Raw genomic sequence first — 18,641 nt, 5'->3', positions numbered from 1 at the left:
TTACATTGGCCATCCTTAGAGGACCTGAAAAGGCAGCAGAATGTAATGTTCTCTGCTTTGTAACAAGGCCATCTTGCCTTTTATTGTTTGAGGTCGCCAAGGTAGAGGCCTCTTTCCTTGCTACCTCACCAAAGCAGCTTTTTGTCTTTAGGTACTTACAGTACCCTACAAGGCCTGATAAGTCAGTGACATACATTTTGTAGACTCTAGTGATTTTCGTCTTCGGATGAAAATTTGTTTCAAAAATGCATCTTTGGGGATTTTTTTGGCTGTCTGCTGGGTTTTATGTCTTAGCTCGGTTGGTTATTTTTATTTATGTTTGTAAAAATCTGTAATCTTAAATCATAGTACAAGCTGATTTGCCCTAAGGCCATTTCCAGCATCAGAGACAGAAAATAATCAGAAGAATAAAGAGCTTGTCTAGTTCTGAAATGACTAATGAAAATACCTGCATTTATCATTATGCTCTAATGGACTCTTCCTCATAAGGTTATGTTACCAGGCTCTAATCCTCTTCTATTTTGATTTTGATGCAGATCTGATACTGTTCTTGTTTCCAGCTATTTATTCTCAAGAGGCTATTTCTGTAGAAGGCTTCAAGTATTCCAGCATCTCAGCAATTGTCTGATAATGGATAATTTTGCTGCTCCTTTCCCAGCAGCATCATTAATGTATATGTTGTTTACAGAGCCATGGCAAGGCTGGATGACAGCACCTCTTCCTGGGTAATTGTAAACAAATCTTTAAGCTGCCTTGGCAGTGGGATTACTGCCAAGGATTTATTTAGTATATTGGCCTGCTTGTGGTGGTTCGTGCTACCCTATTTATGGTAGTTCTTGTATGGTCAATACTCTTTATTGATGTCAATCTTAAAATTGCCATTTTGTGAGGAAGACATTCAGGAAAACTGATTGCGGGGAAAATCACTTTACACAGAAGTCCCACTGAGCTGATGTAGTGATCCTGTCTGATTTCACCTATAAACTTTGGTCAGTGTCAGGGACTCAAAAGAACTACAGCACCTTGATGAATGTAGAAGAAAACCACCAAGATTTCCCCCCACCAGTTGAAGTGTGTGTGTAGGGACTGCTCAGACTGCAGGCAGCAAAGCAGGACATTGCTGAAATGGAGCTGGACGTGGCTGCTTTTGGGAGGTGTTTTTTTCTTTCAGTAAGACTTTTTTTTTGTCCCCCTCCCAATTTTAGCATATTCAGGTTACACTTATTTTTGTAAGTTGACTTCTTCCTAAATGTGAAAAGCACAACGTAAATGCCAGAAAACTTAAATGAACTTGACTCAAAAGGAAATATTAACTCTATTAGCAAAGACACAGCAAGGCCAGTGCTAGGAGCTTTGCTAAAAAGCAATGGCATAATGCAGGGCTGGCCTTGGAAAGTTTGTCCTATCAATTTGTGGTGTGACAGCATAACCTAAAAATAGTTCCTGGCACTAAGGAAAAGTAGTGCATTGATTTGAGGATTTGTTGTTCCCCATGGAACATTCGTATATGCTGGAAGCAACCCAATGTGGAATTCTACACATATCCAAGGAAATCACAAATACCTTTTTAGTAGAGATTTGTCAACTGCACTTCAGCTTTCATCTTTTCAAGGAGCAGGAGTAAAATACTCCCACTGTGCAGACTCTCATAATCCCACAGCCTTTAGGGCAGTGTTCAGGGTTTGGCCATCACATATAACATAGTCCAACTTCACAATTATTTTGTTTTTGCAATTTTTGTTAGTTAGTTATGCTTTGAATAAATTTTTAGTTGGCATTGTCTTGGTTTTGTATTTTGGTACAAGTCATTTGAAAGCTGAACCCAGAATATCTCCCTGGCCTAGTATGGTACTTAGATGGATTATGGGCTTTATGTAGTGTGTATTTTTATTCTCTATTAAGAACATATTTGAGATATTTGACATATTGATATTAATGTGTGTTTAATAGTTCAAGTGAAATGACAGTTGTGTTCTTGAAATAACTATTGCTTTTATTTTTTAAAGTCCAGGAAATATTTATTGCCCCTCACACTTTTCCAACAGAACCTTGTGGGGGCCTTGTGAAAATCTGTATAATTCTTTCTCTTCACTCTGAGAAGAGCAGGCAGTGAAGATAACTTCCCTTTCATTTTCCTCTTGGAGACAAAAGCTTTTCAGCCCCAGCTCATGGCACTGAGCAGTCCGTGTGCTTCAGCCCAGTTTGAGCAGTAACTCCTCTGTAAATGAGGGGAAAGTTCCCTGTCTATTTGATCCTGGTTGCTTCTGTTATTATTGTCAACAAGTGTGCCTTTTCCTAACATGAGTGTCTGGCTATACTGGGAACAGAATGAAGTTTTTAGCCATAACTAATGAGCTACTTGCAATTATTAGTGTCCTGGACCAGACTCAAAGGGTTCACTCAAATGAAAGGTTCCCATTATTATCCAGTGATTATCTAGATCTCAATTTTATCTTTTTTTTTTTTGTTTTGTTTTTTCAAATTTAAATGGCACTACCTGTTTTTAACTTCTGTTTGCTCACAGCAGCATTTTAACATTTAGCATGATTGAAAAGAATTCCCAGTATAATCTGGTTACCTTGATTTCTTCCTCTAGTGTGGTGGTAGAGGGTCTGGGGTTTAATATTAGATCTGCTTTTAAAATATCACCATTTATGTAGTGAGAAGAAGAAATGGAAAAAATCCCTACCCAATGTTTTAATGTTTGGGTAGATGCATTTTTGAATGTGAATTTACTTCAGAAACCTTTTGCAAAGCAGGGCTTGCAGAAATGCTGGGGCTCTTTGCTGTAGTTGCGTTCCTGTCGTGGCACGTTGTCAGGTCTGATGTGACATCAGTTCTGAATGTAATAGATACATAGTTAAGCAGTTTATTTTAGGATCCAAAACTCTTCTAAGAATAGACAGGCTCTCCTTTCAGCGGGAAAGGACAAATAAACTAACGTGGAATAATAGGGAAAAAAGCAGAGAGGAAAAAGCATATGAAGAGAACAATAAAAGAGGGTTTTATTGGGGTTCAAGGCTGAAACATTTGGAGGGACCATTGCATCTGGATTCTTTCAGCAGACTGTGGTGTGATGGGATGGACTGGAAAGCTGAGGTTTTAACAGTCTAGCCTACCAAAATAGACTTGTGTAGATTTCCTATTAGCAGTCCATAGGTTAAATTCATCAGGGAGGGGGGGGAAAAAAAAACAAACAAAAACCTTTAAATCTTCTAAAATAATTTCTTAGCTCTGCCAGAACATTAACAGGTGGTTTTCTGTCGTGCCCCAAAGCTGAGGTGCTGCTGTGTTTCCCCATGGATGTGTCAGTGGGATTGCTAAGCCATGGGTAAGGATGAGACTTGTTCTGGTGGTGTCATATTTACACCACGGGTCTAATCATAGACATTTGTATGGGAAAAACTCGCCAAGTCAGCCAGTCAGTTCACTTGCCAGAGCATAAATAACTGCAGCAGTATTCAAATTAGAATGAAGGTTGTTAAATGTTGGTATGTACTCACTGTTGGGTGTGTTTTTCTGCAGTGTTCTGTGGAAGTTACAGATTCCCACAGGACATTGAGCCAGACATGTATGGGTATTAATCCAACAGAACATTTAGTAACTAGAAACATTTAAAAATATTTTCTATTCACCAAAAGGTCTCTACTAGTGTAACCTTGAGAAAGCAGATTTAATTTCATGTGTGTTAATTCATCTGCCCCAGTTGTTGCTCTGTAGGTTTTCTGTAATAACTTTCTTTTTTCTTACTAATCTTTCTAATTTTTTGTGTTTCATTTTGCAGCTGGCATAGGCACTAAGTGTCTAGATAACACTTTCTATAGGGGAGTATCCAAAGTGAAATAGATTCTGGTGTTCCATTTATTTAGTGAACAGGACATGAATCTCCAATGTGAAGCTGTGGCATCAATACATGACATTTTGCATGACACTACTGTTTAAATTGTATGTGCTTTGAATATTTGAATTCTAAGTGACTACGTTGTTGTTAATAGATACTTTTTAAAAATACTCTATTCTCCTACAAGTCTGTTGCTTGTTTGTCTTTCAAAATTAAACAGCTTTAACAAGCCTACTGTTTCTGTTTATCCTGATGTCATGTTGTCAGTGTTGAATCTTGGTTTGACAGTGTTTTTATAATCTAGTATCACTACATAAATTGTAATGAAAATATGGATTTTTTCTAAGATTACAATTTTTTTTTTACTTTTTTTTAAGATTAGATTTTTTTTTTTTCTTTTAATTTTTGGTGAGCTTTCTCTAATTTAAACAATGTCATTTGAAATCACAATTTATCAGTCTGAATTGCAAAATTTCAGGAGAACATGACTTTGCATCACCCAGCTGGGCAGGTATTAGCAGTTTAAAAAATCCTTCTCACAATGGACAAGCAGATTTTGTTACTCTCTGCAGTATTTGTGGGGAGTGTTCATCTCCAGTGCAGAATTGCTGTGCAACAGCTGTATGCTGGAAAATGATTTCAAATAGTTCAGTAGTTTCATGGCTTCTTGAACTCTTGGGCTGAGCTGCAGACCTGCAGCAGGCAGGGGTCTTGTTGCCCTGTGTTGGAGGGCAAACTCTGTTACAAGTTTTGCTGAAGAATCAAAGAAATTTTCCTTTGTGTTGTCAGGTTAGACTTTTCTTTGGTATTGGGGATATTTTTGTGTGTGTTCTTGTTTGTTTGTTTTGGTTTGTTTTTTTTAAATAGTTGGTTAAAATAAAGCAATATGTTACATGATACACTTGATTTCTTGACATAACAGCAACATCCTTGTATTCTCTTTTTTTTTTTTTTTACATGAACTATGCCAGTAACAGAGACCCTCATGCTAATCAGTCATATTAGAAAATAATTTCTCTTACCACTGCCTTATGGCAGTGGTTTTTTTTTACAGCAGGATCTGTCTGCTTGCTGGGTTTTTTTACAGCAGGATCTGTCTGCTTGCTTCTTTGGCACCACCATACCTTTGTACCCTGAGCCCAGTTGTAGGACTGTTGTCATCAAGGGTTAAAACACAAAAAGCCTTTGCAGAAAACTGATTTACAAGGCCTTGGCATTCTTGCCAAGGATGCTAAAAGCGAATACTGCTGTGCTTTTTACTCTTTTGTAGAAACTCTCTACCTGTTCTTCAGCTGAAGTGTTTGGGCTCTGCACGTCCATGTAGACCCTTGTAGAGCTAGAAATTGTTATTCCCACAGAATCAACCATAACAAAGTAAAGCAGGGAGGGAATTAAGTTCTGACATGTCTTCTGAGCTGTGAGGCCTTGAAACATCCCACGCTGTGCTCTTCTCTCGTCCTCCTCCAGCGCTGGAAATGAGTGTTTGATCCTCTCCTTGGGTGGAGGTCGGCTCGTGGTTGCCAGCAGCCCCACTGCCTGGCCTTCCACAGCCTCTTGTGCTTGCCTTGACTGCAATCACTGCTCCAGACAAGATCATTTCAAGTCTGGTTTTCTTCAGAAATAATCTGGACAATTCAGCAGCTCGTCTCGAGGGTTTGATTTGTACCAAACCTCTGTATGAGATTTTGGGTGTTCTCCTTTTCTGGGCAGAGGCAGTGTCTGTGTGACCATCTCTTGCAGCCTTTGACCAGGGAAGGATAAAGCACTGCAGGGTGGTCCCACAGGCAGGAGTAAATCCTAAAGGCACACAAAGGGTATTGTCCAAATTCAGTTATTGGTAAGTAACCTCGTTTGACACTTAAAATATTGACACTTTGCTATCCAAAATGTAAATGTATTAAATAGCAGGTTTTATTTATCAATAAAACATGAGAAGAGTTTATATCTACACCATTTTGTTCAGTATCTACTTTGCTTAATTTTCATGTAATTCAAAAACTGCTTAACCTATCAAGTGTATAAATAAATCACTCTGCAAGTCTTTTCAAGGAAAATCAAAATCACGAAAAGGCAGAAGCATAAACATCTGGTTTTAATAAAATCAACTCCTCCTTTCACGAGAGATAGTGGATAATTAGAAAAGTCTGCTGAAATCACTTGTTTTATTAGTCTCATCTGAATAAATGAAAGAGGAATAACTAAATGATTATCTTCAGTATTTTTGGTGAGTGGTTAGAGAAAGTATATTAGCTTACAATTTGTGCTCACGCTTTCAAAACAGAATTGTTTTTCAGTATCAGGAAAAAGATCTAGGATAACCTGTGATTTTTTTATTATTTGAGGAAATTACCTAGGATTTAATTTTTTGTCTCATTTAATTTCTTGGTGAATTTTCTTTTCCCCATTCATTTATGAGCTGTAAGTTCTAAAGTTTTTTTTTTTTTGCAGTGATTGCTTCTTTTTTTAAGTAGTCACGTATGTGGGCCACTTTCTATATAAGATTTTTAAATCCTTCTCTAGGGCAGATCAGGGTTCCAAGTTAAACTGGCAGCTGCATGTCAGTCTTGTATGTTACATATATATTTATCACTGGGAGGCTCTGAGGGGAATTAGATCTTTTCTAGCTGTTGAATGTGCATAGTCCTATGAAAATATTTTATTAGGCAAAAATGAGGTTTTGTCATTTTTGTAGAAAAACTCATCCTGGATGAAAAACTCACAGGATTTTACAGGAGATACAGAGACTAATTTCCCTGTGTCTTCACTATCACTTCCCATGCACCAAACTCCCTCAGAGGAGGAATGGGACTAGCAATGAGGGGGTAACTTCCCATATCAGCTTGAACGTAATTATTCTCACTGTGTTTTAAGGTACATGCCTTGAATTGCAGAGACTGGTGGAACTGAGTCTTTCCTGCTACGTCAAAGATGCCCCTATCCAGCTTAGCTAACATTTCCTGAGGCTGTGTCTGAGCACTTACATTTTTGATTTCCAAGTCCTCTTACATTCTTAGAGTTTAAAAAAATACCCCCCATTAGAGTCTGCTACTTCTGTACTTCCAATGCCTAATCACAAAAGAGTGAAAAGAACCCTAGAAAACTACAAAAGCCAGGAGTGTGAATGTAAATCTAGAATTCAGTTTTTCATTATTGATTTGCAGCAGTGTTCCTTCCAAAGAGCAGGGAGGCAGGCTCCTTGTCTGGCATTGTGTACCATACTTGCATTTCTGAGATCAAATATGTTAGCACATGACACTGCCAATCTGCCTCTGACATCTCAGTGCACTTAAAAGCAAGAGACAATAAACTCCACTATAAAAGTGTTCTTAGGAAGTGCAGTTGAGTGATCTTTTTTTTTTAATGTGTAACACAACTATTTTAAAGACACCTATAAATTTTCTTGGTAGGATTCTTGTTTGAACAAAATGACATTACAAGTAACAATTATTCTGACCACGAGGGAGATTGTAGAGACTAGAAGATTGTAAAGAGGGTTGTAGTTTGTGTCAAGGGATTTGCTTGGCTAACTCGTATATTTGTGCAAGAATAGTGATTTTAATTCGTAGGAAATGAGATATGTGTATGTTCTCAGATCAGCAGTCTATGTATCCTGGCCTTTTGTTGCTGCAGAAAATTTAGTGTAGCACGAGGTTGCATTTCAATGTCCTCTGATGCAATTTTCTTACAGCTCTACGCAATTGATGGCTGTTTTTGTTCAACATGGATTCAGCCCTTACTTGTGGATATTTTCCTGTCTATCCATTCTTCAATACTCCTAATATTTTTTTATCTCAACAGTGACTTGTGATTCTGAGAGTAATTGTAATTCTGGCTTTAAAAATCCACTTTTATGTTTACATCAGTCTTTATCTCAAAGTGGGTGGGGGATTCCTTGGTCTTCTAGAGTGAGGCAGGGCATTATAAACACCTGTCTGCTTCTCTTCCCTTATTTATGATATAATTTGAGTAATGTTACTGGTCATTCTTTCTTCCCTGAAGCTTTATAGTTCTAACCAGGGTTTCTTCTTGTACCCAAATCTCTTCAAGTCTTTAATTTGTATTGTTCTTTTCTGCGTCTTTTCTATTTGATGTATCCTTTTTCAGATGGGGGTGACCAAAACTGAACACAGAATTCAAAAGTGAACACACACTATTCAAGGTGAGGGAATATCACTAGTTTTATATAAGGCATAATATTTTTTACATGTCTTTGTCCTTTAAAAATAAATACTTATGTCCTGATTATTTTTGCTCCCAATTGTAAAATATTTTTCTTGAGTAATCTGTAAAGTTGTCTAGATTTTTCATTGAAAAGTTGGTTAATTTATAACATAATTTCTTCTGGGTAATTAATTAATGAATATGGTACATTAATTTTCACTATGGTTTACTAATACACCATGTATGCTCTACTTCCTGTTGTTGTGTTGATTTAATTGCATTTTTGAAATTCCTTCTGAAGACTATCATGAATCCACTATGGAGCCAACTGATCTTTATATCCTTCATCATTTCCAGGTTTTGTCATTACATGGTTCCTTCCCATTTCATCCTTCAGATTACTGAAGGGAGTTTTTTCTGGGTGCTGCCAGCTTGACTTTGATCTCTCCAGCCACGAGTCTTTCCCGTGTTCTTGCAGGTCTTGAAGAAAGGTTTGCATTCCTTCATGTACATGGTAAAGACTGGTTGTTGAAGAGAATGAATTGTACATGAGAAAACTCATCAGAATGCCCATTGCCATCTCATTAATTTACTGCATCTGCTCCTTCTCTTAGGCCTCCTTTCTTTAGGAGAAGAATTTTGCATCTCACAACCCATGTGTGGTTATTCCTCACAGAAGGGACATGCTTGCATTGTGCTCGTGATGGCAGCAGGGGCAAAGACTGGTTTTACTCAGGCTGGTAATCTGGTTTGACTTTTAACTCCTGCAGATTGGATTCATTTACATGAGTGGTCCATACCAGGGCTTTCAACAGGTCATTAATAATAAATAAATAAAAAAAAATAAACATCCCACCCTTTTGATGGCTTCCTTGCATTAATATTTCTTATCATGGTGGCATTGTGTCATATCCAGAGTAGGTAATCAACAGGCATTGTCAGCACAGTGGTAAATAGAGGTAGTAAAGTTTGGTAGTAAAGTTGGAGGGGAGGAAAGCTGTTTCTAAACTAACCACTCTGGAGAGCAGCAGGTAAATAAACCAGTGCTGTGATCAACGTTGACCCTCCCCACACTGCCAGGGAAATAGAAATAAAAATGGCTCAATCTTTAATCTCACTTCCTTGATCTGTGAGGGGGTATGTGCAGTGTGACTGTGTTATAGGACCTTCAGTGGGAACGTATTTGAGAAATTATTCCTGCATTCAACTGAATGTTTCATGAAAGTGCAGTTCTGGGAAGCTGCTGTTCTTATTGTTTTGTGCTGTTCTTCACTTGTTACTTTTGTACAACTGTTGGGTTTTAGCTTTTTCATCTAACTGCTGTTCTAAATTGGACTTCTAACCAATGATTTCTAGGTAATAATCATCTGAAATGGTTTGACTTCTTACAGATTTTTTTTATGACTTATTTTTGTAGTATGGGTAATACTTGCTCTTCATTCTCTGTTCTCCCAGTGTAAGGGTTGGAAGAAATTTTCTGTTACTATGCTGCAATTTTGATTTTTTTTAGCAAGCTTTTACTTGGGGTTTGGTTTTTTGTTTTTGTTTTTTTTTTTTTTTTAATCCTCCACCAAGGAGCTATCTCATTTTTCTTTAAATTTGTTTATTTTGTTGCTTTATTTCAAGCTGGCTAACATGCTGAAGCTAAACTATTTTATGAAATATTCTGGTCTTTGAACAAGTTAATGGAACAAATTGTGTGATTTCTTTCCTCATAAGCTTACAGAAAGTTATAGGATAGTATATGTATTTGTGGTCTGTGATGTAATAAATAGAAATGTGACTATCCAACAAGCAGCTGAAACAAGTATTCATTTGTGTCTTTCATCTTTTTAGACCTTTCTAATTATAAAGTCTAAGCTGTGCTGTTTTATGATAATGTTTTAAATTAATGTTTAATTAACACTAATTAGAAGGAAATGGGTGCTTTCTCTCTAAAATCTTGCTTTTAATTTAAGTACATTTAAGTAATAATTCAGTGTCCTTAAGAAGTTTGGAAAATTCTGGTGTTCTCCTTGTTGATGTCTTGGTATGGGATAACAGGTTGCTGTTTGCTGAAGTTTGCAGGAGACTGTGGTATCTTCTGGTGCACTGAACATCTTGTGATCTGCAGTAAAACCCAAGCAGGAGTGTGTGTGTGTGTGTGTGTGGTGCTGTTTTGAGAGAGAGAAATACTAACCTACACTGTTTTTTGAGTAATCTGATGTTAAAGTGACTGTTGGGACATCTGCAGTTCCTATCACTCTCGTGTCTATGCTGTGTAGTTAGGAAAGGGAGTATCTTCCTTTTGAGGTGCGTGGTGAAATATTCCTTACAGGGGAAAACAGCTGTGGGTCATCTTAAAAACAAAAATTGAAGAATGATTCTCTCCACTTCAACACTTTTCTCTCCAGCTCTCCAGACAGATTTTTAATGGGAGCTTTAAAAGAAGGAGAAACAGAAGCAGGTGTTTTTGAGCATGACATTAACAAACTTTCATTTAACAAAAATATTTGAGCTGGTTAAGACCACGCCAGACATAATCAAACTCAGTTACAGTTCTCCTGCAACTTAATATGCCGTGAGAAAGTTGCTCCATTTTAAGGACTGACATGGTGGGTGATGTTGGCCCTGAAAGAGCAGCAGCTCTTCATCTTCCTCTCTTCAGGCTGGCCTGAAAATATGTTTTGTTCCCTGTACTGTGGAATGGTGCAGGTAGCTGTGCTCAGGAGCACATTTATTCCCTCTTTTTTTCTGGATGGCAGGTCTGGTGTTGGCAAGTGAGGAGCGCTTCGCCTCTCCTGAAACACCTCCCTTTTCCTTCACCTTACTTATTAATGCTTTTCTTTGTGGAAAAACTACCAGATTACTGTATTTTGAAACACAGCAAGCATTCTCTCTCTCTCTCTTTTTTTTTTTTGGCATTCTATCTACCCTCATCCTTCTCTCCTTTGGGATCCTGTCTCTCCACAGGGACAGACAGACCGACGGACTGCGGCTATTTTTGCACGGCACTCATATTAACCGTCGAGTAAACCTAAGAGGTTTTACAGAGCTTATTTTAGCAGAAGCATTTGCTAAAGCCCCTGTATCCATAGGCTGTGTGTATATTCATTAACTATTCAGGGCTGTAACGTAATACAACAAAAGGAAGTGTATTTTAACAGAGATCTGTGACAACCATAGGCAGGCTGGCACCCAGCCAGCGGGGAAAGGCAGACGCTTCTCGCTGCTATTTCTGTCTTGTGGCATCCAGAGATGTTGAATTGATTTCTTGGATAACGAAACTAGCTAAGACTTACTGCAGTGTCAGGATCCTGCATTGCAAAAATACCTATGTTTGGTCCACAGAAGTTTATTGTAGTCAGGTCTTTGGAGGCAGTGGAAAACTGAGCATCTCCAGTTTCGCTGCCAGCGTGACAAGATTTAGCCTTCATATAATCACATCCAAAATGGTTTGTGGCAAGGATGGGGAGAACTGAAGTACCAGCATGAATGGAAAGTACAGAATTAAACAGAATGTCCTGTCCTATAGATTTATTTTTTCATCTAAAAGGTGTTGGGTTTTCCCTGTGGCAGAAGCCCCAATGGCTTCACTGGTCAGAGGTGGGGCAGAGCGTTGGGAGTCCTTTCCCTGGTGGTGAGCGTGCATCCTTGGAGCTTGAAATATGTCTATGTAGAGCTTCTGCCAGCTACCCCTTGTGAAAAGGGATGGAGATGCTTCAGCTCTTGGTCTGCTCTACAGCTACAAGATAGCTTCTCTGTCCCAGCGTAGCGTAAAAATAGGAATTCGTTCCCAATCCAGCACATGTCAGTAATTTAAAGAATATTTTGATAAAGGTAGATGTCAGAGGAGAATGAGATATGTAGGTATTTACTATGATCAGAGCCTGTTTTGTGTGTGGAATGTCAATAGACTATGCCAGGATGTGCTGAAGCATAAGATTTGTGAGCTTTTCCCCAGGTGAGAGATCCCTCGTTTCCTGGTCAGTTGGATGCTCCCATTCTGCCCAGCTGCATTGGGAATTACTCTCTTGGTTTTAACCCCCTTCCTGCTGTTCTGTGACATGCTAAGCAAACAAAAGGTTCTCTGCTTTAAAAGTGGATCCCTTCGTAGCGTGATGCTGGAAATAATATTTTACATCTCTGCATCTGTTAGAATGCAGATACAAATTAATTCTTTTTCCTTTTGTTTATAGCTTGAATGAGCTGGGAGGGAAGGTTTTTAAAAGCACAAATACAATGAAAATGGATACTTGTGAAATACTTGAGTTTCATTCCATGTGAACAGAGATGTTAAAAGCCCCTTTAGCAGCTGTGTCAATACCAATTTTTCTGGTTCTTGAGTGCAGACATAAATTCAGATGGTGTTGGTTAAATAATTCACATTTGTTTTAGGTGAAAAATAACACCTGCTCTGTTTAGCAAATGCAGTGCTTTCATTTAAGTGATTTAAAAATGGATCACATTCAACTGATTTGAGTACATAAAGGGATTTGCAGTTACATAATTAAATTGATATTTTAAATAGCTTTAACTGTACTGTACAGTTGAGAAGTGTGTAAGTAGATTTTCAGATAAAACTTCTAGTTGGGTGCTTTTTTTTGAGATAAAAGACTGTTGTGTTTGGAATGTAGTTACAGACATATGACATTGAGTGGACCCTTATTTGAGACGTACTGGAGCAAAGGCAAAAGTTCTGAATCAGGGACACTCTGTTTTCCAGGCACATCAGTTATTTTCATGTGCGTAGCAAATTGGTACTTGTAGGAAAAAAAACCATCTTGGAGCTGCAATATATTAGCACAGGCTACTTAGCTAAATAAAAACGCAATTTCTGATGCTGTGATTTTATTGAAATAATTATCAAGAAACAGATTTTTTTTTATTATTTTTTTTTTTTTTTTAATTTTTTTGTTTGTCGTGTTGAATTGTTGAATGACCTTTCTTCCCCAAGGAACAAACTTCAGTAACCGTGTTTGATTTGCAGAGCACCAGAGATCATACTGGGATTGCCGTTTTGTGAAGCCATAGACATGTGGTCGTTAGGGTGTGTGATTGCAGAGCTGTTTCTTGGATGGCCACTGTACCCAGGAGCACTGGAATATGACCAGGTAGTAGAATAAATTTCACAAGCATATCTGCACTTTCTGCAACTTAAGACTTTCAGATCATTAAATCCACAGTTTTAAATGCTAATCATTTCCCCTATTATGTAGCGTTTCTTCAAGTCTGTTCAATGCTTTTAGTTTAGCCTTATTGATTGTGCTAAGAACATAAATCCTGATTCTGACCCAGACTGTATATTGTGCTGCTTTTTTTGAATTAAGTTTCCATTTGTCCTCCCCGCTCCATTTTATGAAATAGATGTTGGTATTAAAGCTGCTGTTTCTGATGGAAAGCAAAGTTTGCAGCTACCATCACTGCATTATAATCTCTCTTTCATTTGCCATGAACAGGGTTGACTCTGGAATGTCTATTCAGATGTCAGGATTAATTGTGCTCTGAATACTTTCTGATGCTTTCTGGAAATCCAACAAAGCTCAAGGATTTGAGAGCCTGTACTTCACGAGGAACGGGAATGAACTGTCACAATCATACTGTAGCTAGGCAGGGGTAAAGCTTGGAGCTCTTAAAGCTCTGCCCTTGCTTTGTTGGAGTTTTCAGTACTGACACCATCAGCACTAGTGAGCAAACTCAATAAAACCCCGTGTTCCTAATGAAAGATGTAGAACGTTTTTATTTTAAACACTTAGAAAATAATGTGGAATTTGGGAGGAATGTAATCAGCATCCCGAGCGTGCTGGTTTTGAACTTGGCAAGTGAAGCAATCTCTTGAAAACCCCAGAAGGAGCAGCACTGGCTTCTTGCTAGGTTCTAATCTTTGATTCAGCATTTAGTTCAGAGGATGTTCTTTAGGTTATTCAAGTCCTGCTCATGGAGTGGGCTTTTGGCTTCCTGCACTGACAGATCAGACCTACTTCTCTGAAAATTGGTTTGTTAAAACCATTTTCAGGGGATATATTAATTTTGTGTTGATGTTGGTAATGGTTTGTATTTCAGTTTCCTTCATTTACACAAAATGCAGTGTTTCACATGGGGAAGTGAGCTATGAATGGAATGTGGGTTGATGCTTTGATGCAGTTAGAAGACCTTTTTGCAGACTGTTGCTGTTAAAATGGAAAATAAAAAAGGAAACATCTAACAACCCATATGATTCACTGTCCTTTTTAAGGATAAAGGGAAGGCTTTTTTTTTTTTTTCTTTTTGGAAAGAATCTATAATACTCTATCAAAAATTTCCAGAAACTCAGCAAATTTATTGACCTCTTACATATCATTCAAGTTTGCTGGAAGCCTCATCTAGCAACTTGCCTGATCCTGGAGAAGTCGTGGTGGAAGAGGGGCTGCAACCTCCTCTGCACCAGCAGGCATTGCCTTGCTTTAACCAGGCTTGTAACTGTGCACCAACAGCTCTGCAAAACCTGCTTTGGAGAAATTAGATTCGGGGTTTTTCTCAGTATCCATGAGTTCAGCAGGAGCAGGAGATGGCTTCCAAGGGAATTCCTGTCCTCCTGCTACGTGGTGTGTGTCACTGAGTAAACAGACAGGCTTTGTGCTGCATTTCCCCCCTGTCCCCCTGGTGTGTGGCAGCCAGCACACTGGCCCTTGAAAGGGAGCTCTTAGTTCTTGCTTTCATTTGTGGTCAGAAGCAGGAACAGCTGTATTTCTCAGTGGAAAACAGCCCTGTCTTCTGAGCTTTAATACTCATTAGAAACAGGCACAGGTGCTTAACTGCTGAATTTTTCAATTAATGCACTGACTTTTCCCCTCTACTTTTTAAGACTTTTTTTTTCTGAGGATGTTATAAATGATCTAGAAACATTTCTGGTCAGAGCAGGATCCCCCTTTCTCCCCGAGGCAGGAAATTGTGGAGGATGCTAAACCCCAGAAGTTGGCAGCATTGTGTTCAGTTCCTCCCCACTTGGGTCTGTCACTTACTTTTCAGCAGAAGCCTCTCATGTTCCTTTTACTCTCTACTGCCCATCAGTTTTTCTCCTCTCAGGTGCTCTCAGCTCTCAAGTTCTCTCTCTTTCATTGACTTTATCTTCTCATCTCTCAGTTTCTGATTTGGTGTATTTGGCCACTCTCTCATTTTGATTTTTCCCTTTCTTCTCCCTTATTCCCTGGCTACTCCTCCTTTTCCAGGGCTGGCTCAGCCCAGCAGCCTGTGGAGTGGGACCCTGCCCCTCAGAAGTTCAGCCCTGGCTGCTGGAATCTGTACCCTCTCCATCCCAACCTGCAACAAGCTTGGTTTTCAATAATTGCCAATTACAGTTCCAATTCCAAGGTGGATTTTAATTTTGAAAGCAATACTGCCTCTGGGATAACTCCCCCCTTGCAGAGTGAGTTAACATTGCGTGCACAGTAGATAAAACACCTCATGTTTCAATAGATTTCTGTTGAAGCCCTGAAACTTAACTTTTCTAGGTAATCCATCGATCACCAACTATGATAGGTAATGCAAAATGCATTGTAAATCATCTTCTAAAATAAATGCATCTTGATCATTTCAGAGCAAAGTTTCTTTCAGGCATAAAGCCACTCCATTCCCACCACACTCAGTAGCAGATTTTCTTGGACAACAACACTATCTTTTGCTGCCTGGAGCTTGTACAGGCACTCCCTTTCCACATGGAATGTTTCCTTGAAATGCAGGTGTGTCAGATGTGTAAAAAGACTGACACACTGGAAACAGCAAATGGGAAGGATTTTTATCAAGTTATGTAATGAGAACAGGCCAAAAAAAAAAAAATCATCCAAGTTCTGTAAGCAAACAAAGCACTCCTACTGATTTTCCTGTTTAGAATTAAAAAAAAATACATTTAGGATTTGAGTGGGTTGAGGAGGTGATGACAGCCACTCTCCCCAGCTCCTCGTTCCTGTGAATCAACCTAAAAATCTTGCTTATATAGGTCACTTGAGAGGTTTGTTTGTGTGGCTTTCTCTAGAGATGGAGAGAGCACTGCCAAGTGCTCAGGGTTAGGTTGCTCCCCTCTGAAAGGTGTAGCTGTCAAACTCTGAGCTTGGTTCGTTTTGTCATTTTTCAAATGAAATTACAAGTTTTTAACTGTGTGGGGATCACGTTTTGAAAACAAGAGGTAACTTATTTTCCCTGTTCTGTTTTTTCCTCAGATTCGTTACATTTCACAGACTCAAGGTTTGCCAGGAGAGCAGTTGTTAAGCATGGGAACGAAAACTGCAAGATTTTTCTGTAGAGAAACCGATGCACCATATTCTAGTTGGAGATTAAAGGTAAACAGGAGAATGTAGTAGAAAACAGCACAATATTCTGTGAGCAGAGAAACCAAAGAAGCCAGGAATCACTCCAAGACCGTTATGTCCCTGCTGCATCTCCTGTGGTTTTTACCAGCTCCTGCTCTTCATCCCTTCCATTTTTTCTGGTCCCCAAGGTGCAGCTGCCAGGCTGTGCTGGGGCCAGTTCGTGGCTGCCAGGAGGGGAATTCAAATTAAGCCTTGTATCTCCAGAGGTGCTAAATGAATATATTTGTTTTGTTCTCTTTTTTGCTTGGTTACTGCTTTTTGCTTCCTGTGAGGAATTTGTCTCTGAGGCTCACACTGCTCTGACATTTGTCCAGAAGTTGGCTTCAGAAGTTCCTAGGAGAAAAAGGAGATTAAGAAATAACGTTGCTGTGTACAGCTCATTTCTTTCAGATCTCCTGCTAAAACAGCCTTTGTTGGCTGAAAGCTGCAATACAGTGAAAAGTTAAAACAAAATGTACTTTTATGTTCTGCACACCTTGCTTCTCTCTAAGCAACATTATTGGCCACGAGCAGAGCTTTTGCTTCCTACGCAAATAATTTACTTTTTTTTAAAAAAATGTGTTGCTTCGTGGCCCAGCTTCCCTGGGTTTACAGGGGGCTCAGGCAGCACTTGGGGCTGACAGGGATCTCTGCAGTGACAAACAGCTGCCAGCTCCCAGCAGGAGTTGCATAAGTCCCCCCAGCAAGTTGGTAAATCCCCAGCAGCGCTGGGCCAGGGCTGCACTGGGCTTATGTAACATTTCTGCAATTACACCCACACCTGGTTAATCCCTCCCTCCCTCTGCTTTCTCAAGCACTTGGGCTTTAGGTGACAATTTCCATCTGGCTTCTCCGTGTCAGAGCGAGTTCTTGGTGCAAACAGCCCTCCCCAGTTCCAGGAGCTCTTTGTTACCCAGCAGAGGTTAATTAGGAGTTCTGGTATGGGCCCTTGCTCATTGCTTGCAGTTTTTGTCAAAGTTCATTTTGGAAGCTTTTCTGTAATCTGTGTGTTAAAAGCTTTTTCCCTGAAGTCCCACCTTGCCTCCTGCAGCACCAGCCTACTGGTGCTGTCTGTGTTGAGGAAGGAAAATTGTAACAGGAGGAACTCATAACCATTCATTCTCTAGGATGTTTTTGTTTCATACCGAAGTATTTAAAATATTTACACCACTTGTTGTATATGTGGAGGAATAAAAGTATAATAATAAAAAAAAAAGAAGAGAGAAAACAAAAGAAGTTGAACAGATACCACCTGTTTTTTGGTTTATTTCTTTTACAGTGGTGTGATATTGCTGCTGCTTGGGATTTAAGGTCTGAGTTTGAGAAAATTGGTAAAATACAATCATAGAAAAGCTGTGATATAAAAAAATATAAGAGTTTCATTAAACTGCTCTTTGCTAGGCTTTCAGCACTTCCTGTGTGATTCATAAACTATCTGTTGTAATCCAGTGCTGTGATTTGTCAGATGTAAAACATTGTAGTTATTGTCTTTTGATTTAGAAAATTAAATTAGCCAGTAAAACAGCATACAAATACATAACTGATGCACTAATTATTTGGGGAAAAAACAGTGTTTTCTAGGTCAATAAATACATACAGTTACTTTGTAGTTATAGGTGACCTTTTTTGACAGATTCTAAACTCAGCTTTCCTTTTCTTTTGTTGAGACTTTGGAAGAACACGAGGCAGAAACGGGTATGAAGTCTAAAGAGGCCAGAAAGTATATTTTCAACAGTTTGGATGATATAGTGCACGTGAGTATTAAAGTCTCCTTCCTTTGCAAAAGGAATATGTGGGAATGACTGGTGATTTTAAAACATTTTACTGGTTTGGAAATAAATGCCTTTCAGAAGATTATTTCTTGTGTCTCAGTCAGATTCATTCTTGTCTGCTGCTCTGAGGAAAATGTCTGGCTGTGTCAGCCCTTTGAGCTTTTAATAAAGATCTTCCTTTTCCATTGCTTGTGTTAAACAGTGGAACTTGTCCTTGTGGTGGGGGAACCCTTGAATTTTGTGTAAAATGTATACTTTCTCTTTTACCTTATCTGCCACTGTGGCAAAGAATAGACAAAGAATGCATATGGAACCTGCTTTGTTTATTGTTTGATTTCCAGTATAATTCTATTATCTTAATATAATTCTAAGTGTAGTTTTTTAAATTTTGCTTTTAAAAACATATTTCCTCACTTTTCTTTAGCTTTATACCTTTCTAGTCGATAAGAAAAGGCAATTTTTTGTTGTCTTTCACATCCTGAAAAAAGGATCAAATCTTGTTGCAAGGTTGGCATTAAAATGTGCTTGAAATTGTTTTTTGAGGATCAACTCTGTAGTTTGAGT

At 38.7% G+C, this 18,641-nt stretch overlaps 1 protein-coding gene across 1 annotated transcript in view; it reads left to right on the top strand.

Moving 5' to 3' along the window:
- Window positions 1-18,641, top strand: part of HIPK3 (homeodomain interacting protein kinase 3) — a 64,658-nt gene that overhangs the window by 33,735 nt on the left and 12,282 nt on the right. The window contains exons 3-5 of the mRNA XM_053981403.1: window positions 12,972-13,095; window positions 16,177-16,296; window positions 17,973-18,059. Coding sequence (XP_053837378.1) covers window positions 12,972-13,095; window positions 16,177-16,296; window positions 17,973-18,059 — 331 coding nt within the window. The remainder of the gene's footprint in view (window positions 1-12,971; window positions 13,096-16,176; window positions 16,297-17,972; window positions 18,060-18,641) is intronic.

Source organism: Vidua macroura, chromosome 6, assembly GCF_024509145.1.
Source record: "Vidua macroura isolate BioBank_ID:100142 chromosome 6, ASM2450914v1, whole genome shotgun sequence".
Taxonomy (NCBI): domain Eukaryota; kingdom Metazoa; phylum Chordata; class Aves; order Passeriformes; family Viduidae; genus Vidua; species Vidua macroura.
This window is presented reverse-complemented; position numbering and strand designations above follow the sequence as displayed.